At 45.1% G+C, this 25135-nt stretch overlaps 1 protein-coding gene across 1 annotated transcript; it reads left to right on the top strand.

Moving 5' to 3' along the window:
- The first annotated feature begins 1613 nt into the window (after positions 1-1613).
- On the top strand, positions 1614-25073 carry RARS1 (arginyl-tRNA synthetase 1). The gene is made up of 15 exons (XM_029050818.2): positions 1614-1690; positions 4003-4137; positions 9172-9360; positions 11023-11134; positions 12130-12230; positions 12638-12759; positions 13010-13130; positions 14102-14231; positions 15077-15181; positions 16837-17015; positions 18355-18464; positions 19900-20005; positions 23324-23496; positions 23960-24207; positions 24840-25073. The coding sequence occupies exons 1-15, from the start codon at positions 1646-1648 to the stop codon at positions 24947-24949; spliced, it is 1986 nt and encodes a 661-aa protein (XP_028906651.1). The 5' UTR covers positions 1614-1645; the 3' UTR covers positions 24950-25073.
- The last annotated feature ends 62 nt before the right edge of the window (positions 25074-25135 follow it).

The raw sequence follows: 25135 nt of genomic DNA, 5'->3' as shown, positions 1-25135 counted from the left end.
CGCGCTCTACCTCGTCGACCTCATCTGTAAAACGGGGATGAAGCCGTGAGCCCCGCGTGGGTCAACCCGATGACCTCGTATCCCCCCCAGCGCTTAGAACGGTGCTGGGCACATAGTGGGCGCTCAACAGCGTGGCTCAGCGAGTCAGAGGTCGTGGGTTCTAATCCCGACTCCAACAGTTGTCAGCTGGGTGCCTTTGGGCCGGTCGCTTCACTTCTCTGGGCCTCAGCGGCTTCATCTGTCAAATGGGCATTCGTTGAATTCATTCAAGAGTATTAGAGAAGCAGCGTGGCTCAGTGGAAAGAGCACGGGCTTTGGAGTCAGAGGTCAGGGGTTCGAATCCCTGCTCTGCCACTTGTCAGCTGTGTCACTGTGGGTAAGTCACTTTACTTCTCTGTGCCTCAGTTACCTCATCTGTAAAATGGGGATGAAGACTGTGAGCCCCATGTGGGACAACCTGATTCCCTCGTGTCTACCCCAGCGCTTAGAACAGTGCTCTGCACATAGTAAGCATGAGAAGCATGCTTGAGAACATGAGAAGCAGCGTGGCTCAGTGGAAAGAGCACGGGCTTTGGAGTCAGGGCTCATGAGTTCGAATCCCAGCTCTGCCACTTGTCGGCTGTGTGACTGTGGGCAAGTCACTTAACTTCTCTGGGCCTCAGTTCCCTCATCTGTAAAATGGGGATTAAGATTGTGAGCCCCACGTGGGACAACCTGATTCCCCTATGTCTACCCCAGCGCTTAGAACAGTGCTCGGCACATAGTAAGCGCTTAACAAATACCAACATTATTATTATTATTATTAAGCGCTTAACAAATACCAACATTATTTGTTGGGCGCTTACTATGTGCAGAGCACTGGACTAAGCGCTTGGAATGGACAAATCGGCAACAGATAGAGACAGTCCCTGCCCTTGGACGGGCAGACAAGAACGATGGCAATAAATAGGGTGGAAGGGAAGACCATCTCATGAAGACAATGGCAAATAACTAGAATCAGGGCGATGTGTACCTCTCCTTAAACAAAATAAATAGGGTGATGAAGATGTACGCAGTCGAGCGGACGAGTACAGCGCCGAGGGGGTGGGACGGGAGAGGCGGAGGAGGAGAAGGAAAGGGGGGAGAAGAGGGTTTAGCTGCGGAGGGTGGGTGAAGAGGTGAAGGGGGAGGGTGGAGGGAGCAGAGGGCCAAAGGGGGGAGCTCAGTCTGGGAAGGCCTCGCGGAGGAGGGGAGCTTCAAGTAGGGATTGGAAGAGGGGAAGAGAATTAGAAGAGCGGGAGCCCCCCCGGGGACCACCCGATGACCTCGTGTCTCCCCCCGCGCTCAGAACGGTGCCGGGCCCGGAACCACCGCCCCCCTTCCTAACGAAGGCCACCAGTCTCACGGGGAACCCAAGGGCGGCACGAGCGCGGCCGCAGGGCGGGGTGGTGCCGCCAGGGGGCGCGGGAGCCGGGCCGGGCGGGCGGCGGCCGCGGAGGAGAGAGCGCCGCTTCCGGGGGGGAGGGGGGGAGGGAGGGAGGGAGGAGGGGGGAGGGCTGCCGCCGCCGCTGCTCCTGCCCCTGCCGCTGCCCCTTGTGCTTCCGCTTCCGCTTGTTGGGAGCGGGTTGGGTTGGGTTGGGGCGGGGCCGGGGCCGGGGCCGGGAGCATGGACGGGGCCGGGGCCCAGCTGGCGGCGCGACTGCTGCACCAGGTCTAAGCCCGCCGCCCCTCCGCCTTACCCTCTCCTTACCCCCTCCTCTCTTCTCCTCCTCCTTCGTCCTCCTCTCCTCCTTTCTCCTTCTCTTTTCCTCCTCCCCTCCTCTTCCTCCTCCCCTCCTTCTCTTCTCCTCCTCCTTCGTCCTCCTCTCCTCCTTTCTCCTTCTCTTTTCCTCCTCCCCTCCTCTTCCTCCTCCCCTCCTTCTCTTCTCCTCCTCCTTCGTCCTCCTCTCCTCCTTTCTCCTTCTCTTTTCCTCCTCCCCTCCTCTTCCTCCTCCCCTCCTTCTCTTCTCCTCCTCCTTCGTCCTCCTCTCCTCCTTTCTCCTTCTCTTTTCCTCCTCCCCTCCTCTTCCTCCTCCCCTCCTTCTCTTCTCCTCCTCCTTCGTCCTCCTCTCCTCCTTTCTCCTTCTCTTTTCCTCCTTCCCTCCTCTTCCTCCTCCCCTCCTTCTCTTCTCCTCCTTCGTCCTCCTCTCCTCCTCTCCTCCTTTCTCCTCTTTTCCTCCTTCCCTCCTCTTCCTCCTCCCCTCCTTCTCTTCTTCTCCTCTTTCTCCTCTTCTCCCCTCTTCCTCCTCTCTCATCCTTCCCTCTTCCTCTTCTCCTCCTCCTCTCCCCTCCTTCTCTCCTCCTTCCCTCCTCCCCTCATCCTTTCTCCCTCCTCCCCTTCTCTTCTCCTTCTCCCTTCCTTCCTTCTCTTCTCCTCCTCCCCTCCTCCTCTCCTCCTTTCTTCTCCTCTTTTCCTCCTCCTTCCCTCCTCCTCCTCTCCTTCTCCTTCCCCTCTCCTCCTCCCTCCTCTTCTTCCCTCCTCCTCTTCTCCTCCCTCCTCTTTTCCTTCCCTCCTCCTCTTCTCCTCCCTCCTCTTCTCCTTCCCTCCTCCTCTTCTCCTTCCTCCTCTTCTCCTTTCCTCCTTCTCTCCTCCTTCCTCCTCCTCTCCTCCTTTCTCCTCCTCTTTTCCTCCTTCCCTCCTCCCCCCTCCTCCTCTTCTCCTCCTTCCCTCCTCCTTCCTCCTCCTCCTCCTCCTTTCCTCCTCCCCTCCTCCCCTCCTCCTCCTCCTCTCCTCCTTCCCTCCTCCTTCCCGCCTCCTCTCTCCTCCCTCCCCTCCACCCCTCTCCTCTGCTGGGTTCAAGAGCAGCAGCGTGGCTCAGCGGCAAGAGCCCAGGCTTGGGAGTCAGAGGTCGTGGGTTCTAATCCCGGATCCGTCACTTGTCAGCTCTGTGACCTTGGACAAGTCGCTTCACTTCTCTGGGTCTCAGTGACCTCATCTGGAAAATGGGCATGAAGACCGTGAGCCCCACGTGGGACAACCTGATCACCTTGTATCCCCCCAGCGCTTAGAATAGGCCCTTAAGTGCCATCATTATTATTCATTCAATAGTATTTATGGAGGGTCTCCCAGGTGCAGAGCACTGGACTAAGCGCTTGAATTATGGTATTTGTCAAGCTCTTACTCTGTGCCAAGCACTGTTCTAAGCACTGGGGTTGATACAAGATCTTCAGGTTGTCCCCCGTGGGGCTCGCAGTCTTCATCCCCATTTTCCAGATGAGGCAGCTGAGGCCCAGAGAAGTGAAGTGACTTGCCCAAAGTCACACAGCCGACAAATGGCGGATTCAGGATTAGAACCCACGACCTCTGACTCCCAAGCCCGGGTTCTTTCCAATGAGCCCGGAAAATGCAGGGGAAGAGTAAAGGAGTCCACGCTTTGGAGAGAAAACCTTGAAGGGGTGGGGAGGTGGAGCAAGCACTTCATTCAATTATATTTGTTGAGCACTTCCTGGGTGCAGAGCACTGTACTAAGCGCTTGGAAAGCGCTTATGAGAATCAGCATGGCTTAGTGGCAAGAGCCCGGGCTTGGGAGTCAGAGGTCGTGGGTTCTAATCCCGGCTCTGTCAGCTAGGTGACTGCTTCTCCGTGCCTCAGTTACCTCATCTGTAAAATGGGGATTAATATGACGGTATTGGTGACGCGCTTACTATGTGCTGAGCACCATTCTACTGTGAACCCCTCATGGGACGACTTGCTTATCTTCTATCCATCCCAGCGCTTAGAACAGTGCTTGGCACATGGAGTTTAACAAAGCCACCATTATTATTATTATTACAATATAGCAATAAAGAGAGATGGTCCTTGCCCACTTGCCAAGTCAAGCAGGTTGGTCTTCTGCGTCAGCTTCAACTAGACCTCTCTGTTGGCTGAAATGTTGCAGTGAGGAAGTTCAGATTATCATAAGGCTAAAAATCGCACCAAACACTGCCTTTCTACTAGATGAATGAGACACGCCCCGATCCGTCTGTTGTTTTTTTCTCACTTAGGAGAAAGAGATTAAATTTCTGACCGCCGAAATCGATCGATTGAAAAACTTTGGGTCTTTAGGAGTTTCTCCAGGTGTGGAGCAGCTGCGAGACGAAAACACAAAGCTTAAGTATCGACTGAACGTGCTCCGAAAGGTAAGCGCCAAATCACCCGGAGTTGGGGGTGGGTGGTAGTTTATGAGCTGTCGGATTGTCTGGAAAATATGCCGGTTGGGTTTATGTGACAGACGGGAGGAAAGATTTTCATTTAGTGTTTTTTCTTTTCTTCAAGTTCTCCCCACACTGGGCCTTGGACATTACTGTCAGAAGGTTATGCTCTCTGCCTGTGACGTGTGGAAAGCTGAATCTTGAAACTCAGCATCTTTGAGGATTCTCTGACTTCTCTTTAGGAGAGAAGTTGGGCTGAGTCAGTTTCATTTTCCCGTGTCTCGCCTCGGTGGGTGTATAATTACAGGGTTGAGTCCGTACTTGAAGTAAGATGCATTTAGAGAAGAGGTGACCTAATGGACCAATTTTCTCAATTATCAAGAGGCGTTTTTATAAACCGATGTCACAGAAGTGCTCATTTGCTAATAAAAAGACCAGCTAGTTCAGAGTCCGGGAGGACATTTTGGGGGACTTAGAATAGGAGACACTCAAATCACTCTAATAGAAAAAGGTTTTCATCTGATGTGTTAACTACAGGTTTAGATCCAGGTTTTATCACAAAAACACGTTTCTGTTATTATTTCCTTCATCAGCTCGATTCGGGCCCCAGAGGAAAAGACTGGGGCAGTGTCAGCTGTGTGATCACAGTTTCAAAATAACAAGTGTAAGGATTATTTATTTTTAAGGGGCGGGGGGGGAAGGACTTTTTAAATTGCTGTGTCAGGTTTCTCTGACAACAGAGAGAGAATAGGTTTCTTATATAAACTAGAGAAACAATTATTAAATATTGAGCTTTGGAGATGGGAAGTGAAATACCACCCTCATTGGATTGTCGCCTGAATTGATAATTACAAATGTACTCCAAAAGTCGTACAATCCTGAACAGAATTTGGATTCTCCGAGGACTAAATTCAGGGCTGCTTTGCTGTATACGTCAGTCAGGATCAATCCCGGCCATCCAGAGTCTATATGGATCCAAGGAAGGTGTGGACCTAGAAATTCACCTAATAGTGCATCAGTAAGGTCACATGAGTCTTAACGATTAAAGGCGATTGAGCTGCACCCACAAGTCAGCGAGACAAACAAATAGGATTTAATTTGGAACACAAATAGAGAAGTACAACATAATGAGTTTTGCCAGAAAACCTCCAGTTAGATCATCAGCCCCTCTCTTCTACCTTCCCATCAGCTCAATCAAGGGGACGTGGGCAGCTTTGAATAGTTTAATAGTTTCCTCCCTCACCAAGCCTGGGGCAGGAGGTCGGGGGAGGAGTCAGAACGGACCTCCTTCCACCTTTTATCAAGATCAGGCAGAGGCACGGTAATAGTTTCCTCCCTCACCAAGCCTGGGGCAGGAGGTCGGGGGAGGAGTCAGAACGGACCTCCTTCCACCTTTTATCAAGATCAGGCAGAGGCACGGCTCCCCCACCCCGGGACCACCCCCTAACCAGGTCAGGTGTCAGGCTCCTTTTTTTCCTGGAATGTGTAGTTTCCTCCTTTTTTTTTTTTTAAACCAATAACTCTCTGGCAGATCCTCAACAGGTTCTTTTGGATGACCCAAGACTGGCCATAATTCAGCCCTCCCTATAAAAATAAAGTAGCCCAAATGTGAATATGAAAAATTTACAAAAGCTACTAACCAGTGACCAATCTGTGATCATATTTGTAGGATTTTTTTTAAAAAAAACAGTTCTCTTGCCCAAAAGGGCAGCCCTACACTCACATGTGCCTGTGAGCTCACATATGCGTGCCTGCGTGCAGACGCGCGCACTCACAATGTTTTCGGCTATGGCCGTCTCCACTAAGTAAGGAAGTCATTTCTGAGTATTCCAGAGGAGATAAGGACTCGGTCAGCTTTATTCTTTTCTATAGATGGACAGTATGACAAAAGTGAAGTCCCTTGGTCCTATATTTTAATTTTCCCTTATTCATTCAATAGTATTTATTGAGCGCTTACTATGTGCAGAGCACTGTACTAAGCGCTTGGGATGAACAAGTCGGCAACAGATAGAGACGGTCCCTGCCGTTTGACGGGCTTACAGTCTAATCGGGAGACGGACAGACGAGAACAATGGCACTAAACAGCGTCAAGGGGAAGAACATCTCGTAAAAACAATGGCAACTAAATAGAATCAAGGCGATGTACAATTCATTAACAAAATAAATAGGGTAACGAAAATATGTACAGTTGAGCGGACGAGTACAGTGCTGTGGGGATGGGAAGGGAGAGGTGGAGGAGCAGAGGGAAAAGGGGAAAATGAGGCTTTAGCTGCGGAGAGGTAAAGGGGGGATGGCAGAGGGAGTAGAGGGGGACGAGGAGCTCAGTCTGGGAACGCCTCTTGGAGGAGGTGATTTTTAAGTAGGGTTTTGAAGAGGGAAAGAGAATCGGTTTGGCGGAGGTGAGGAGGGAGGGCGTTCCAGGACCGCGGGAGGACGTGACCCAGGGGTCGACGGCGGGATAGGCGAGACCGAGGGACGGCGAGGAGGTGGGCGGCAGAGGAGCGGAGCGTGCGGGGTAGGCGGTAGAAAGAGAGAAGGGAGGAGAGGTAGGAAGGGGCAAGGTGATGGAGAGCCTCGAAGCCTAGAGTGAGGAGTTTTTGTTTGGAGCGGAGGTCGATAGGCAACCACTGGAGTTGTTTAAGAAGGGGAGTGACATGCCCAGATCGTTTCTGCGGGAAGATGAGCCGGGCAGCGGAGTGAAGAATAGACCGGAGCGGGGCGAGAGAGGAGGAAGGGAGGTCAGAGAGAAGGCTGACACAGTAGTCTAGCCGGGATATAACGAGAGCCCGTAATAGTAAGGTAGCCGTTTGGGTGGAGAGGAAAGGGCGGATCTTGGCGATATTGTAGAGGTGAAACCGGCAGGTCTCGGTAACGGATAGGATGTGTGGGGTGAACGAGAGGGACGAGTCAAGGATGACACCGAGATTGCGGGCCTGCGGGACGGGAAGGATGGTCGTGCCATCCACGGTGATAGAGAAGTCTGGGAGCGGACCGGGTTTGGGAGGGAAGATGAGGAGCTCAGTCTTGCTCATGTTGAGTTTTAGGTGGCGGGCCGACATCCAGGTGGAGACGTCCCGGAGGCAGGAGGAGATGCGAGCCCGAAGGGAGGGGGAGAGGACAGGGGCGGAGATGTAGATCTGCGTGTCATCTGCGTAGAGATGGTAGTCAAAGCCGTGAGAGCGGATGAGTTCACCGAGGGAGTGAGTGTAAATGGAGAACAGAAGAGGGCCAAGAACTGACCCTTGAGGAACTCCAACAGTTAAAGGATGGGAGGGGGAGGAGGCTCCAGCGTAGGAGACCGAGAATGATCGGCCAGAGAGGTAAGAGGAGAACCAGGAGAGGACAGAGTCCGTGAAGCCAAGGTGAGATAAGGTATGGAGGAGGAGGGGATGGTCGACAGTGTCAAAGGCAGCAGAGAGGTCAAGGAGGATCAGAATGGAGTAGGAGCCCTTACTAGGAGAGACATTCTAACGTGTATGCAGAACATGTAGCTCTCTCTGTACTCTCTCCAGCTAGCATGCTCTCCTCTCCAGATTCTCCTCCAATCTCTCTGGTCGCTCATTCCTAAGTCTCTTTCACCAGATCCTCCTCTGCCTCCCATCCTTGAACTGTGAGAGTCCCTTTCAGTTCTCCAACTACACCCACTCCCTTGGAGAACCCTGTGCTCTCACTGCCTCAACCACTATCTCCATGCAGGTAATTGCCAAATATACGCCTCCAGCCCTGACCTCTCGTCTTCACTGAAGTTTCCTGCTTTCATCTCTTCCTGGGTGTTCTTTGAACACTTCAAACTTAGCATGTCTAAAATGGAACTCCTCATCTTCTCCCTCCCCATCCACCATCATGTGTCTTTGCCTCCCCAACATTGCCATCATTATAGACATCACCAATTTCCATGTTTTTACAAGCCCATTAACCTTGGCATTATCCTCGACATCGTCTCTCATTCAGTTCACGTAGTCCGTCACCAGATCCTGTCGGTTCTACCTTCGCCACGTCTCCAAAACCCACCCATTCCTCTCCATCCAAACTGTTGCGTTTGTCATTCTTTGCCTCAATTACTGCATCAGCTTCCTCACTCACCTGCTTGTTTCCGGTCTCTCCCCACTTGACTCTGGTGCCCGGATCATTTTATAAAAAAAAAGTTCAGGCCACGTCTTTCCTCTCCTCAGAAACCTCTAATGGCTGCCCATCCATATCCACATTAAACAAAATTTCCTTACCATCAGCGTTAAGGCACTTAATCATCTCTTCCCCTTCCTACCGGACCTGACAAATCTACTATAATTCAACCCAAGCACTTTGCTCTTCTAACGCCAGCCTGCTCAACTGAATCTTGATCTTGCCCACTCGACCTACCCCTTGCTCACGTCCTCCCTTTGGTTTGTATCTCCTTCTCCCTTTGTATCCAACAGACTGCCACTTCCCCATCTTCAAGCCTTACTAGTATTGTATCTCCTCCAAGAGGCCTTTTCTGACTAACCCCTCATTCCCCATCCTATTCACTCTCCCCTTTGTCACCTATGCACTTAAGTCTATAACCTTTAATCACTTTAATACTCACCCCACCTTAGCCCTGAAGCATTTATGCCCATATCGTGAAACTCTGCATTTTCCCCTACTGAATATGTATTTTAATGTCTGACATGCGTACTAGAGTGTAAACTCCTTGAGGGCAGGGGTTCTGTCTACCAGCCCTCTCCCAAACGTTTATACAGAGCTCTCTACTCAGGAAGCGCTCAATAAATTCCATTCTTTGATTGAAACAAAGGTCAGTTTGCAGTGCACCCCCAGAAGGAAGAGTCCACATCAGGCCTGACACCTTTCAGATATGTGAAAATACTGCACCATGGGAACGTTTTACTTTTCTTTTTAGGCTAGACCCACTCAGTCGACCGATGGTATTTATTGAGAGGTTACTGGACACGGAACGTTGTACCAAGCCTTGGGAGAATACAAGCAGAACCGTTCAAGTTGTTTATCTACAGTTACTTACACTTGACTTTGTCTCGCTGCTCACAGAGTCTTCAAGAAGAAAGGAATAAACCCACCAAAAGCATGATCAACATCAATAGCCGCTTACAAGAAATCTTTGGTTATGCTATCAAGGCCGCATATCCAGATTTGGAAAACCCTCCCTTGGCAGTCACACCAAGCCAGCAGTCCAAGTTTGGAGATTATCAATGTAATAGTGCTATGAGCATCACACAGGTACGCTGGGAGAATGGAGACCAGAAGAGACTTTGTATAATGAGTGAATAAAAAACATTTTGTAGCTTTTGGATTGTATTTCAACTGTGAGCTCCAATTGCTCTTTCTTTCAAATAATATTTTCAAAATGTATGTAATTTCTAAGAGGTAGTTTAGAACTTTTGGCATATGACCTAATTATGTTCTACAACATCAATTATCGTTATACAATCTAGTGAACACATGTCTCTGAGAACCTAGAATTCTTTTGCTTTTTGGCATCTTTAACTGACCAGAACTTACTTCTCACAGTAACACCCCTGTATAGCAATAAACGCTAACCAAGCTATTTCCCCCTGCATGCATTTTGTGGATATATAAAATATCCACGCCAAGTAGCGTGGCCTAGTGGGTCGAGAATGGAGCTGGGAGTCAGAAGGACTTGGCTTCTAATCCCAGTTCTGCCACTTATCTGCTGTGTGACCCTGGGTAACTCTCATCTCTGTGCCTCAGGGTCCACATCTGTAAAATGGGAATTAAAACCATGAGTCCCATGTGGGACTTGGACTGTATCCAAACTACAGTGTTTAGTACAGTGCCTGGCACATAGTAAGCGCATAACAAGTGCCATTAAAAAAATTGCTAAGTGGAAAGAGCACAGGACTGGGCGTCAGAAGACTTGGTTCTAATCCCAACTCTGCCATGTACCTGCTTTGTGGCCTTGGACAAGTCATTTAACTTCTTTGCGCTTCAATTTCCTCATCTGTAAAATGGGGATTAAATACTTGTTTTCCCTTCCCAGTAATATGTTTAACATGGGACCGGGATTGACCAACTCGACTATCTTGTATTTACCCCAGCGCTTAGCGCTTAGCTCTTATCAAATATCACAGTTATTTTTATTTGGGACAGGGATTGTATCTGACCTGATGATATTGTCTCTACCCCAGTGCTTAGTAATAACTACAATTATGATATTTGTGAAGGACCTATGTGCCAAGCACTGTCCTAAGTGGTGGGTAGAGACAAGATTGGCAAGTCACTAGTGCAGAGTAAGTCCTTAATGAATATTATTATTATTATCAGTATTATTGTTACTACTGTTTCCCTTGCCGTACTCTGATGGCTGGGGGGCATTAGCCACAGAATCTATTCTTAGATAATATAATTCCTTGGAGAAATCAAACTTGCAAAATTCCTGTCATGTTAAAACTCTACATGTTAACAGCTACTCTTGCGTGAGAATTGACTAAGATCAGTTGCTTTTGGATAAGAATGTTTCTCCTCCTCTTTGATCACCAATCGTGCTTGTATAGTAGGTGTAATGTTTCCATCTCCACAGTGTTGCCCAGCTCTGGTTTGGGCTTTTTTATAGCATGAAAACAGTAAGTAGTTACATTTTTGAGTTAGTTGGAATCTGATGATGAAGGAAGACTAGTGATCACCCAAAAATGAGTGAAATCACTGGCCTCTTGTCCATCGTTTTCAGCTGTACAGCTGGTACGACATTTATGAGCAGGAATGTACCCAGGGGACAGTACTTCTTGGCCTCTGCTTTTTGATGGAGCTTATTTGAAAGGAACTTAACGGCCCTTGCCAGAATATATCGGTCGTGATTTCTTATTGTTTTATGTATAGTTTGCTCTTCGTTTTATTGTACTGAGATGAGTAATTGCATTTCAGATGCTGCAGAAAACGAAGGAACAGAAAGTAAGCCCAAGGGAAATTGCAGAAAAGATTACCAAAAATCTTCCAGACAATGATTACATCGACAAAGTTGAGATTGCTGGTCCTGGTATGAAACTGTGTTGTATTTCTTTAAGTAGCGTACTGCTGATGAATCTTTGAAGACACTCTCCGTAGCTAATGTAGGATAGACCTTTCAGTGGACTTAGAAATGAATTAGATTGTAATAAATCTCAGTTGGGTGTTACATATTTTATTAATGGTGAGTTTTGTGGAGTTGGTTGCTTCTTTTGAACTCACTGGGAGCCGTATTTCAATAGAGAGGTCAAGAATTCTCTGTAGTCTTTCCCCCCACATGGTGAAGTGATCTTGAAAGGTCAGACTGGGAAAAATAGAGTCCTCAGGCTGGAACTAACCTGCTCTGAGCCAGAAGCTTCTGCCTTCAGTAGCTTGTGTCTATTTCCAAAGCAGTAACTCTCCAATGTGCCACAGCCCTGAAAAGCAGTGGAGCCTGGTGGAAAGACCACCAGGCTGGGAGTCAGGAGACCTGGGTTCTGGTTCTGGTTCTTCCACTTGCCTGCTGTGTGGCCTTGGACAAGTCATTTCACTTCTATGTCCCTCAGGTTCCTTATCTGTAAAGATGGGGATTCAGTGCCTGTTGTCCTTTAGACTTTGTGGCAAGGACTGTGTTGGATCTGAGTAGTCTGCGCTTAGCACAGTGCTTGACCCAAGGTAAGCGCCACAGTGATTATTAACAGTGGTGTGAGGAGGCTTCTGATTTTTACCCATGGTTCGTTCCAAGTCTGGAAGAAGCCGCCTGAGTGGAGGTGGCATCAGAACCCATCCCTTCACTCCTCACCAGAGGTGGGCAATTCTCCACAGCCTCACTGACTGGACGGTGGAATTAACAATGCCAAGGAAAGTGGAGAAAAACATCAGGGCTCCTTACCGTAGTCAGGTGTATGAGAATTCAGACTTGTCCTTTTTGTTCCTGGCACCCCTCCAAGTTGTATTTTTTGTCCTTTGTGATCAAAAGAAGGAAATAATCCAATACATCCTGTTCAACACCGTTCAACCTGTAAAACGCTTTGTTTTTTACCTCAGGTTTTATTAACGTCCACCTAAGCAAGAGTTTTGTATCAAAACAACTCACTAATCTGTTGGTGAATGGAGTTCAGCCACCTGCTCTGGGGGAGATAAAAAAGGTATTCTCCCAGCTTTTGATTGAAGCCTCAACCGTTTGTTGGCATAGAAATGAAAAGGCACCACTGTGATCTGTCATAACTTCCATTTTTCTGCGTTTAGATTAAATCACCTAAATTTGATTCAAAGCAACTTTGTGGAGTAACGATTGGCTATTATATCTTGCAGTCATCCATGAACAATGAACATTTGACAATTCTCATAAAATAATTCTATCATCCATCAACTCCGTGTACAACCAACTCCTGGAGATTTAAATCTTTGAGGCTTAAATTGGCAGGCCTCCTTATCAGCCACAGTTTATGTTCATTTTTTGAAGTGGTTCTTTACGTCGATTCATAATGGCAGGGGTCTGTTTCTTTTGGGAGCATATGTGCCTAGTGCTTAATATTTTTCTTCTCCTGTGCAGGTTGTAGTTGACTTTTCTTCTCCAAACATCGCCAAAGAGATGCACGTTGGCCACCTGAGGTCAACAATCATCGGAGACAGTATGTGCCGGCTCTTTGAGTTTGTGGGTTATGATGTCCTGAGGTAGGGATCTCTTCCCTGGTTTGTGAATCATTTTCCATATCACCTGTGGTGATTGCTGAGCTTCTCTGTCTAGCGAGGTTGAACTGTTGGGGTTTAAGCCTTGCCTACCAATCTAGTAATTAATTCCAGAGAGAAGTGCACTGAAAAAATGTCCATGTGAATTCCTCTGTTGATAGATCAGTTGCTCATTTTACCTAAGCTTATCAGTCATTTTTATATAACTCCTGTTTGTTCCCAAATTGGTGACCAGGTTAAATCATCTAGGAGACTGGGGGACCCAGTTTGGCATGCTCATTGCTCACCTTCAAGATAAATTTCCAGACTACCTGACTGTTTCACCTCCCATAGGTGACCTCCAGGCCTTTTATAAGGTACATATGATATCATGCATTTTTCTTCGTTATTTGTCCGTGTCATCCTGAGTTATTCCATCCTTATTTCAGTGTGGGAAAAGAAATGCGCTGAAACAGGATTGGGCAAACTTTTTAGCCTAAAAATTACAGGGACAGGAATCTCAAACGTGTAAATCTCTGGGAGACTAGATTAAACATGTCCACTCCTGCAGTTGAGGATCAAAATGAGACATTTTATTGTGTATTCAACAATGCTTACCGTGACACAGCTCTCCTGGGCAGACCTGTGAGAAGAATGTATTACAACAGGGATACCTAAACAGCTGTACAGCTCTTTGAGCTGTAGTGTTGTGAAATGAAAGGGTGCGTGCAAACTTCACAACTTCTGGGAGGGTGTGGTGTTCAGTGGGTAGATAGTATTGCTTAAATTGTAAATGGAGAAACTGAAACTCAATTTGTATAACTTTTTGTATCTTTATATACCAATTTTAGGAAACGGTGTTTTTTAAATAACAGTAATAATGATGATGGTATTTGTTAAGCCCTTACTATGTGCCAGGCACTGTACTAAGCACTGGGGTGGATACAAGCAAATCCAGTAGGACACAATCCCTATCCCATGTGGGAAACACAGACTCATTCCCCATTTTACAGATGAGGCTCAGAGAAGTGAAGCGACTTGCCCAAGATCACCCAGAAGACAAGTGGTGGAGCTGGGATTGAACCCATGATCTTGTGACTCCCAGGCCCGTGCTCTCTCCACAAGGCCAAGCTACTTCTCTTAGACTGTGAGCCCTGTATGGGACACACATCTTCCCCAGTGCTTAGAACAGTGCTTGACATACAGTGAGCACTTAAAAACCACAATTGTCATTATTATTATCATTTTTCCTGAGAGCCGTACCAAATGTACAGAAAAACTTCTTTAATTCCCTGTGTCTTTAAAGTTGCGAAAATAAACCTGTTTGCTATTTTCTCTTGAAACCTAGGAATCCAAGAAGCGGTTTGACACAGAGGAAGAATTCAAAAAACGGGCCTACCAGTGTGTGGTTCTACTGCAGAGTAAAACACCAGAGATCACCAAAGCTTGGAAGATGATCTGTGATGTCTCTCGCCAAGGTGACCTTTAGGAGTATATCATTATCAACTCGACTAACATTAGAAATCAGCAAGACCCATAATCCATTAATCCATGTCAAAAATCCTAGCCTTTGTTCCATTTGGCAGCTGCTAGTGCTCCTTTTTCTGTGGCAGTTCTATTTGAATGATAATAATGGTGTTTATTAAGTGTTTACTCTGCATCAACTCTGTTCTAAGCACTGGAATAGATGCAACTTAAGTAGATCGGAAATACAGTGTAAGTAGGAGGAAGAACAGGTTTTGAATCCCGTTTTGCAGTTGAGGAAACAGGCACAGAGAAGTGACTTCCCCAAAGTCACCCAGCAGATGCGTGGTAAGAGCCGGGATTGGAACCAGGTCATCTGACTTCCAGACTGTGTTCTTTCCACTAAGTCATTCAATCCACAGTGGTATTTGTTGAACGTTGACTATGTCCAGACCCTTCTGCTAAGCACTTGGGAGAGTGCAATACAAAAGAATTAACAGAAACGTTCCTTGCCCACAGCGAGCTTATTCTTTCTGTATTTTATTTTTCATGTATTTATACGCAGTTTTTTGGCTTTGCTTTGTGATTCGCTTTCAAGTCGATGGATTAGATCTTGTCCCTTATAGTTGTGAGTCATAATGGAAGAGTTTGGGGGGCTGTGGGTTATATTGATAATGAAAATATTTCCTCTTGAAATTAATTATTTTTATCATGTACTAAGTCTTGAATTCTATGTCTCCCCAAAATTTCCCATATAGTTGAATTTTTCCTCATTACATATTTTCAAACTGTCTATATTTTAAATAAGTGAGACTAAAATAGGATTATTATTCAGTGATAACCTCATTTTTATTTTTAGAGTTCAACAAAATCTATGACGCTTTGGACATTTCGATAATAGAGAGGGGAGAATCTTTCTATCAAGATAGGATGAATGATGTTGTGAAGGAATTTGAAGACAGAGGTAATGTGTTTGAGAATTTGAGACATGTTTTCATTGAGATTGGTAACTTATTTCTAGGAAAAGACTAATGAAAAACTCAAATTTAGCCATTCCAACTTTTTATCCTTTAGTTCTAACTCAAATTTTGAAAATCACAAGGTTGAACAGGAGTAAGATAATCTTCTGTCCTCTAGAAAAGATAAAAGAAAGTTTGCACCGTAGCTAATGAATTTTTGACCTTTCTGCTCAGCATGAACATGAGCTACGTTGTAATAAATTATATTCCTAATCTTGGTTTACGTTACTATTATCATCATTATTATTTTATTGCTACAAGGGTTGAATGTTTACAGGGTGCAAAGTGCTTGTGTGATTTATGTGAAAATCAATGGAAATGTGGTTCCTGGCCAACTAGGGGGCTTAAAGGGGAAATAGATACCCATAGAGTGATGAGTGAGATTGTGATTCGTGATGAACAGATTCAGACTAACTGGGTTAAAGTGATCGGCTAGAATACAGAGTCCAGTCTCTAGGTACCTCGTCACTTCAGGCCCACTAGTCTGCCAGGAGCCCGGCCACATTATGCCACATAGTCGTCCTCCTCTTTGTCCTCCTCCGTATTTATTGAACACCATTTAATGTACAGGACGGTATGCTAGGCATACTAACAAATACCATTATTATCATCATTATTATTATTTGGAAGTGGAGAGTAAAAATGGCACGGCTAGGATCCCTGGGACAGCAAGTAAGATGATGGTTCCATGCATTGGAAGTCTGTGTTGTCAAAGTAATATTTGAGTGTTGGTATCTTATGAATGATGCTCCCATTCATTCATTCAATAGTATTTATTGAGTGCTTACTCTGTGCAGAGCACTGTACTAAGCGCTTGGAATGAACAAGTCGGCAACAGATAGACACAGTCCCTGCCGTTTGCCGGGCTTACATTCTAATCAGGGGAGACAGGCAGACAAGAACAGTGGCAATAAATAGAGTCAAGGAGTAGAACATCTCATAAAAACATGTGTTATCACAAAAACATGATAAACGGGGATTTTCAGTAAACACAACTTGTCATGGGAGAAAAGCACTTGGAAGACTAGAACGAAGAATAAATGGGTCATCATCATCGACAGCGTTTATTGAGTGTCAGTGGTAATTAGCACAGTGGGAGCATATGTAGAAGTGCAGCTCCTCCCCTTGAGTAGTTTATAATCTGACTAGGGAGAAAGGCAGAACCATATAGGCACCATATAGGCAAATTCACGGTAGGGAAAAGTCAAAAAATAGGTGCAGATTGCACTGGTGTTCTCTCACCCTTCTATATCACATTGTTTTAAGGAGGACTGAGTGGTGGTGTGGACTAGGTAGATCTTGATTTTTCTTTATCCCTCTTCCACCTTTCTCCACCCTCATTCACAGAGGCTGTTTGTAAATGAACAATCGCTTGGTAGCCGAACGACACAGAAGTAGTTTTGAGAGTAGGTCCATTTTCTGAATGGTTGGGAACACCTAGTTTGTACTAATTAGCAACTGTGCCACTTTTACATGGCCATTATAACTTCAAAAAAGTAACTGCTATTGTTAATTTAGAAAATAAATTTCTATTTGGGGTCTTTTGAAGGTATTTTTGAATATTCTTTCCCTATTCATGATTTATTCTCTGTTCCTCTAGGGTTTGTGGAGGTGGATGATGGACGGAAGATCGTGTTTGTTCCCGGGTGTCCGGTCCCCTTAACGATAGTAAAATCAGATGGGGGTTATACTTATGACACCTCTGACTTGGCTGCTATTAAGCAACGGCTATTTGAGGAAAAGGCAAATATAATCATATACGTGGTCGACAGTGGCCAGGTGAGTTTGTAGATCTCAAGTCTTATTATCTTCTCTGGATGACTTGATGGAGTGTAATGATTATTGTGATCTATGGGGTAAAAGGAATAATTCGTAAGATCAATGTCAGTGTTTTTCTTTTTTTTTGGTGAGGTGGGGGGGGTGGGGTTTTTTTTGGTTTTTTGGTTTGTTTTGTTTTAAGTGAATGTGTTAAGTGCTTACTTATGTGCCAGGCACAATACTAAGTGCTGGAGTAAATCCAAGCTAATCAGATTGGACAGTCCCTGTACCACATAGGGGTCACCGTCTTAATCCCCATTTTACAGATGAGGTAACTGAGGCCCGGTGAAGTGGCTTGCCCAAGGTCACACAGATGTCAAATGGCAGAGCTGGAATTAGAACCCAAGTCCTTCTGATTTCCTGGCCCGTGCTTTGTTCACTATGCCACGCTGGTATTTATTTAACCAATCAGTGGTACATACTGAGCACTTACTATGTACAGAGCTACGTTCTAAGCACTTGGGAAAGTTCATCACAAGAGAATTAACAGACATGTTCCCTGTCCATAATGAGCCTACAGTCCAGAAGGGGAGACGTCCATTAATCATTAATATGAATAAATAACTAATTTTAACATATATTTTAAATATATGTAAGTAATATTTAAGTATATGTGGAGGTGGGGCAAATATCTAAAGGTCACTAATCCAAAAGCATATTCAACACCAAAGAGAGGGCGATCTGAGGAAAAGGGCTTAATTGAGGAAGGCCTCTTGAAGGAGATTCATTCATTAATTCATTCACTTGTATTTATTGAGCACTTAATGTGTGCAGAGCACTGTACTAAGCGCTTGAAATGTACAATTCTGCAACAGATAGAGACAATCCCTGCCCAGCAACGGGCTCACAGCGGATGGGATCTTAGTAATGGTTTGAAGGCAGAGAGAGTGGTGGTCTGGTGTATATGGAAAGGGAAGGAATTCCAAGCCACACAGTCTGAGATCAGAGCAGCACTGTCCTTGTTTTCTTGATCAGGGCAGGTTTTTAAGATCCTTGAATCGGCCCATTTCACAGCCTTAGTATACTAAGAAATGGGAGCCTTGCGTGTCCCCCGCAGCGTGATGAGAATTTGGTGTACAGCTCTTTGTGGCTGCTTGTATATGGAGGATGAAAAACAAAGCTCAAAACTGTAGAATGGTTTGCCTGGCAAAGCCCTGTCAACAACTAGTGATAGAAATGACCAAAGACTCTTTAGGGAGCAAAAGTTCTGGTGGAAACATGAAGACTTCTGATGTCTGAAGCATAAGAACAAATACCAAATACAATTCAGTGATAACTTTGTTTTTCTTTTACTCTGTAGTCCGTGCACTTGCAGACGGTGTTTGCAGCAGCTAAGATGATCGGTTGGTATGATCCCCAGGAAACCAGAGTAGTACACGCTGGGTTTGGAGTCGTGCTGGGAGAAGACAAGTAAGTCCGTGAATCCCTGTCACTCTGAAGCAGACTGCATTCTGTTGGCAAAACAGTCAAGACTGAGAGCTTTTAATGTTTTTCTACCACTTTTTCCAAATCCGTAACAGGGAATCCAGCTGAGCAAATTTTGGGATAAAAGCACATTTCATCCAATCATCTCCCAAATAGTGGCACTTTGTTCGTGTTTATAGCACAGTTGTGACTATCTTCCAAATGATGAAATTAATATTTTTTGGATCGCCTTTCAGGCTAAGAAAAGGAGGTGACAAATGTTATCATTTTCCTTGCCTTATTTATCTTCAGCAGTGTGGTATTCATAATGGCTGTGTTGAATTTCATCCAAATCTGTGGTGGTTGTGCTTGAAATACAGTGTGGTTCTCTGATTCATTGGAATCATCGGACCTGTATAATTGACCTGATTTTTAAGGCTGCCTATTTTGGCCCTCGGCCAGCCCGAGCCCTCAGACTGTTCACGTATCGGTTCAATCCACCAAGTCGAGCCCCTATTGAGGTTGAAATCCCAGAGCCAACCCTTTGCAAGAATGCTTGTATTTTCAAGCCCCTTCTTATAAACATATTTACAGCCTTTACCCCACCTTAGAAGTGGTGGCCCTGTGTTGTTTTGAGATGTTCAGTTTGAATTCCTGATATAATAGCTTTCTTGATGACCTAAAATGAGGGGATTTTTCTTCCCCGATTGAAGAGTCCTCATTTAATTGGGAAATGGAGATTAAAGATCTGTTTTGCTTCCTACTTAGAATGTGAGCCTTTGTGGGACAGGGATAGGGTCTAACCTGATCAACTTGTATCTACCCCAGTGCTGAGAAGGGTACTAGTAAGCGCTTAGCAAATGCAATAATTAGTTTAAAAGCTCATAAGAGTTCCTTTTAGGAATCTTGTGCTCTTAGTGCCCTTCCAGTTAGACTTCCCTTTTCGTCCTCTGTCCGTCCAGTTTCCCTCTGCCTCCTCTGGGGCAGCCTCATAGTCCCAGTCTTCCTGATTCTTACAGAGGATTCATTGAGTTGCTGCTGCTTCTGAATTAAGCCAGTATCGCTGTTTGAAGGAACTTGAGGGTTTTAGAGATACTCTCGTTACCAAGTGATCCCCTGGAAACAAAGAGAAGAAACTTTGGGTTTTCATGTTCATATCTCTGCTGCCTCATTTTATTTCCTCTTCTGTTACATGTTGGTGAAATATCAACAGAATTTGAGAGTAATAATAATAATGTTGGTATTTGTTAAGCGCTTACTATGTGCAGAGCACTGTTCTAAGCGCTGGGGTAAACACAGGGGAATCAGGTTGTCCCACGTGGGCAAAGAGTATCTGAAGTGATTTGGTAGTGTTTTAGAAAGCTGGACCAAGATTTGTAAATGAACGTGCCTTTAGGTGTTAGAATTCACTGAATGATACTTTTCAACATTTACTTTGAAGGAAGAAGTTTAAAACCCGCTCAGGTGACACAGTGCGTCTCATAGACCTCCTAGAGGAAGGACTGAAACGATCCATGGATAAACTAAAGGAAAAAGAGAGAGATAAGGTAACCTTAATCCGCTTTTCTCTAGTATAAACCACGCAGCTCTAGAGCCTGGTATTTCTTTGTTTCTACTAAGGGGGTTCTCAAGAAACAAGTTTTTTTGACTCCCCTTATATGGGCATTTTGATATCATTCAGGACTACCTGTTCTAAGGTTTGTGTAGAGAATTACTGTGGGTTGTCTTCAGGATTTTGGCACCTCTGAAAGGTCACAGACCCTCTGTTACCACATCTTGAAAAAAATCTTGTGGGGAACTGAGTACCAACTCTGTTATGTGGCACTGTACCTAAGCACATGGAAGAGTACAATACAAAAGTTGATAGACATATTCCCTGCCCTCAGTGAGCAGTAAACACTCAATAAATATGATTGATTAATTATACCCTTTTATTCATTCATTCAGTTGTATTTATTAAGTGCTTTCTGTGTGCACAGCACTGTACTAAGTGCTTGAGAAAGTCTAATTCAACAATAAAGAGTGACAATCCTTGCCCATAATGAGCTCACAGCTGAGAGCAGGAGGGGGAGGCCGACATCAGTATAAATAAATAAAATTACAGATCTACCCTTCTTGTGCCATATAGATAAGACAGCAAAATCTCTCAGCTGGCTAGGTGGTTGTTTTCTTTCTTGATGTTCATTTGAGCCTTAGATAGCCAGTGGTGTCAGAGGAGAAGGTGGATTATCTGAGGTGTTGATTGTTGAGGGTGGTTTTAGAGAAGACACTGAACCCATTGACTTTATTGAGAAAGACAGGAAAAACCGGGCAGAGTATTACTGCTTCAGGCCTTTCATAAGCAGCAGGAAGCTCCCTTTGTGCCTTTCATTTCTCTTTCCTTGGGTGATATGATTAGGACTCTTCTAATCCCTTGGATAGATTAGATAAAAGATAATCAGATGAAGTCCAATTTTTTCTCTGTGGGACTCATAGTCCAGAGATAATGAAAAGTAAGACTCACCCCCATGTTACAGGTGAGGAAACTGAGCCACAGTGAGGTTAACTGACTTGCCCAAGATCTTATAAGCAGGCCAGTGGCAGAGTTGGGATGAAAGTTGGAGAAGAAACTCTAAATCAGGAGTTTAGGGAAAAAGGAGCAAGGCTATGAGGGGGGAGGGGAGGGATGGGAAACAGAGAAAAGACTCAGAATAAGAGTAAATTCACCAAGGGCCACTTGCACTTCTGGACCCCAGCTGATTTTGGAGCACTGGTAAGTCAGGCTAAATGAGAGAATTAACAGAAGCAAAACTGGGGCACAGAATGAGAAGTAGATTTGAGGAGAAAATCCTCCCGGGAATAAATTAGTCTGGTTTAGTTATTGATGGAAGTGGAACAAAGAACAATCAGGTCACAGAGGACAATGAGGTCAGTCGTTGAGTGCTGAGACAGTCAAGTTGCTTCTTTCTAGCTCCACCGGGTGGTGCTCAAAGTACACTCATTTCTGCCCATTTCCTCCATGGTATCTTTACTGTCTCCATGAAGAGTAAATACTTTGAGGCCGGCATTTTTTTCTTCATTTAAATGGGTATGTGTGATTCCAAATGATCCCTGTCATATATAGTGTTCCCTTAAGTGTTCTAGGAATTGTTCTTTACAGTCTTAGTAACATTATTATTAAGATTAGAACATACAAACTAACAGTTGTGGTATTTGTTGAGCTTGTGTTGGGCATCAAACACTGTATTAAGCTCTGGGGTAGGTTTGAGGTGAGCTGATCAGGTCCCACATGGAGTTCACAGTTTAAATACGAGGGAGAACATGTACTGAATCCCCACTTTGCAGATGAGGGAACTGAGGCACAGAGGAGTTAACGTGATTTGCCCAGGTTCATACGGCAGACAAGTGGCAGAGCTGGGATTTAGAATCCAGGACCTCTGGCTCCCAGGCCGATGCTCTTTCCAGTAGGTCATGCTGCTTCTATTATCATCCTTATTTTTGTTGCCTAGTACCTTATTTTGCTGGCTAAGTCAGGTTAGCATTAGCGTTATTGTTTTCCTTGTCAGACAGTTGGTATATCATTATTTTGCCTTATTTAAACTCTGCCATCTCAGACTCTTTGGCATCCCTAGTATTTATAGTTCAGAAATGGTTTTCAGAATAGAGGTGGAGCCGTAATAATGATGCAATGCATACTTGTTGGTTTACGGCCCCCCTCCCTTCCTCCATAGTGAATAGGGGCAGTTCTGGTGTAGGACACATTTTACCTTACAACTCTTGCACCCCTCCTAGCAACACGTGAGTTGTGGGGAAGGGTGGAAGGCTGAACCTAGGAGGGAATGTGTTTAATTCAGGAGCTGAAAAGAGCAGTTTATCTGGAGGTGGCGGAAAACTGCAACCTCCAAGGTACCTTGATTTCAGCAACTTAGCTGCCTCCTAAACTGGCAGGTGGAAGTGTGCCCTATTAATAATTCACCTGGTTCAACCATAACACGTGTCTCCATTACACGTGGTAACTAGAATGTTGTTAGGAGTTAGGCGATGTTTGCCCTGTTTTGACACAGTGTGTTAAGGTGATGGAGTCGGTGAGGCCCACAGTGAGAGTTTTCTAGCGATGCAGCTCATACTTTACCAGAGACCGGCTTCTAAGGCACTTTCTATGCTTATGTAGAAAACCTTAAACAGCCGATGACTGGTGAAAACCCTGGTGTTTGCTGATGAGAAGGCTTTTTGATGTGAAGGTGCCTTTTTCCACCTCCAGTGTGGAGAAATATTCCTCCACGGCCATTTTAGTTCCATATGACTTGGAGACGCAGCCTGGCCTAGACGAAAGAGCGTGGGCCTGGGATTTGGATGACCTGGGGTCTAATCCCAGCCCTGCCCATTGAGAAGCAGCGTGGCGCAGTGGAAAGAGCACGGGCTTTGGAGTCAGGGCTCATGAGTTCGAATCCCAGCTCTGCCACTTGTCAGCTGTGTGACTGTGGGCAAGTCACTTAACTTCTCTGTGCCTCAGTTCCCTCATCTGTAAAATGGGGATGAAGACTGTGAGCCCCACGTGGGACAACCTGATTCCCCTGTGTTTACCCCAGCGCTTAGAACAGTGCTCTGCACATAGTAAGCGCTTAACAAATACCAACATTAATTGCTGTTCCACCTTGGTCAAGTCACGTAATCAGGTCTCCTGTTCTCTTTCCTACTTAGACTGTGAACGCCATGTGGGACGGGGACAGCATTCAACCTAATTCACTTGTGTCTCCCTTGGCGCTTAAAACAGTGTTTAATACATAGTAAGCACTGAACAAATACCATAAAAGTAGAGACAAAACAAATAAAGGGAACGATGAGCCAGGAAGGAAAAGGATTTGATTTTCTTTTCCCCCACAAAGGTCTTAACCCCAGAGGAACTCAGAACTGCCCAGACATCAGTCGCTTTTGGCTGCATCAAATATGCTGATCTTTCTCACAACCGGATGAACGACTACATCTTCTCCTTCGACAAAATGCTCGATGACAGAGGAAACACAGCTGCTTATTTGCTCTATGCCTTCACTAGAATCAGGTAACTATTGGCCTTTGGCAATTTGCTGTTAGAAACCGGAAATCGGCAGTTGGACCATCAGCTGCTTTGAAGTACTCCATCGAATTTTAAAGAGGAATCCATAATAAAAAGTGTGCTCTTTTTTTTCTCTGTTGAATTATTAGTTGAGTCTGTTCCCCCAGACCTTTGTCTTACGCTTCAATGCCAGAGAGCTTCCAGCTGGCTTTCTAATTTAGGTTTCCCATTTCCAGATTATTTTAGGAAATGCTTCAGAAACAGATGAGTTGTTTTTCTTGCTTATGAACTGTGTAGTAACTTGACACGTGAGTGATAGTAACCACATTTTGTTTTTATAATTGATAATACATCCAACTGATTCCATTTGCATTGATCACTTCCCTGGAGACCTGATTTTCTAATGAAAAGCAGTGGTTATACAGAGCACAAGTGAGCAGGGCTGACAGTGAATCCCCTTCCTTTCCAGATCCATAGCCCGTCTGGCTAATATTGACGAAGAGATGTTGCGGAAAGCTGCCCAAGAAACGGAGATCCTTTTGGATCATGAAAAGGAATGGAAACTGGGTCGGTGCATTTTAAGGTTTCCAGAGATCCTGCAGAAAATTCTGGATGACTTGTTTCTCCACACCCTCTGTGATTATATCTATGAGCTGGCGACCACCTTCACAGAATTTTACGATAGCTGTTACTGCGTGGAGAAAGACCGACAGACTGGTGAGTGCTGTGGAGTACAACGGTGGTCTGAGAGCGATTTCCAAACTAACTCATTGCATTTGCATCAAGCATATATCCATATGGCAGTACTGTGATGGGAACCTTTAGCCTGTTGTAGATCTAATGGAAACTGATACTAGGGTTTTTCTTTTAAAATACAAATCAGGGAGGGGGAATAAAAGTGATTTAAGATTGTGCGTGATCTTAAATTCTTTTTTTCCCTTCCCGATTTTGATCTCCACTGGGGCTACCCGGTGTGATTAAATTAGCCGATTCCAAAACTGTAGATATTTTGTGGCATTTGGCTTTCAGTATACTTGCAGGGACTGGAACTCTGTGCTGAATTCTTTCATTGTGTTTTTGAGGGGAGCTTCACAGACAAAAAAAGGACATCTGAATTTCAGGCTATCTTAGTGAGAAGGACCTTCCTTCTCAATTCTTTTTAGACCCTTGTGTTGGTTATGGAGTCTGACAGTTTACTTTTTCTGCAAACTCCCAACCAAGACTGTATTGACTATGCTGAGCCCTGGAGCAAGTGGGAGGTCTCTGATCAAGCCACACCCTTTTGAAAAACTATTTTGTCAAAGGAGAATGTATCAAGTTTCTCAGTGTCCCATTTTTCCTCTCCTTAGGTAAAATTGTGAAGGTGAATATGTGGAGGATGTTGTTGTGTGAAGCAACTGCTGCCATCATGGCCAAAGGATTTGATATCCTGGGAATCAAGCCTGTCCAGAGGATGTAATATCAACTGTGTGTGAAACCTTTATATTTTTATCAAAATGATTATTAGCATTGCTTGCTTTTTTATAGTAATCATGTGAGTAAGATTTGGAAACCGTGGTTAAATTAAAAATAATTGTCAGTTATGTTTTGACAGATGTCTTTCTTTTTTTGGACAGTCAACCATTATGAACTAAAAAATGCATTC

Source organism: Ornithorhynchus anatinus, chromosome X1, assembly GCF_004115215.2.
Source record: "Ornithorhynchus anatinus isolate Pmale09 chromosome X1, mOrnAna1.pri.v4, whole genome shotgun sequence".
In the NCBI taxonomy this organism is placed as follows: Eukaryota; Metazoa; Chordata; class Mammalia; order Monotremata; family Ornithorhynchidae; genus Ornithorhynchus; species Ornithorhynchus anatinus.
This window is presented reverse-complemented; position numbering and strand designations above follow the sequence as displayed.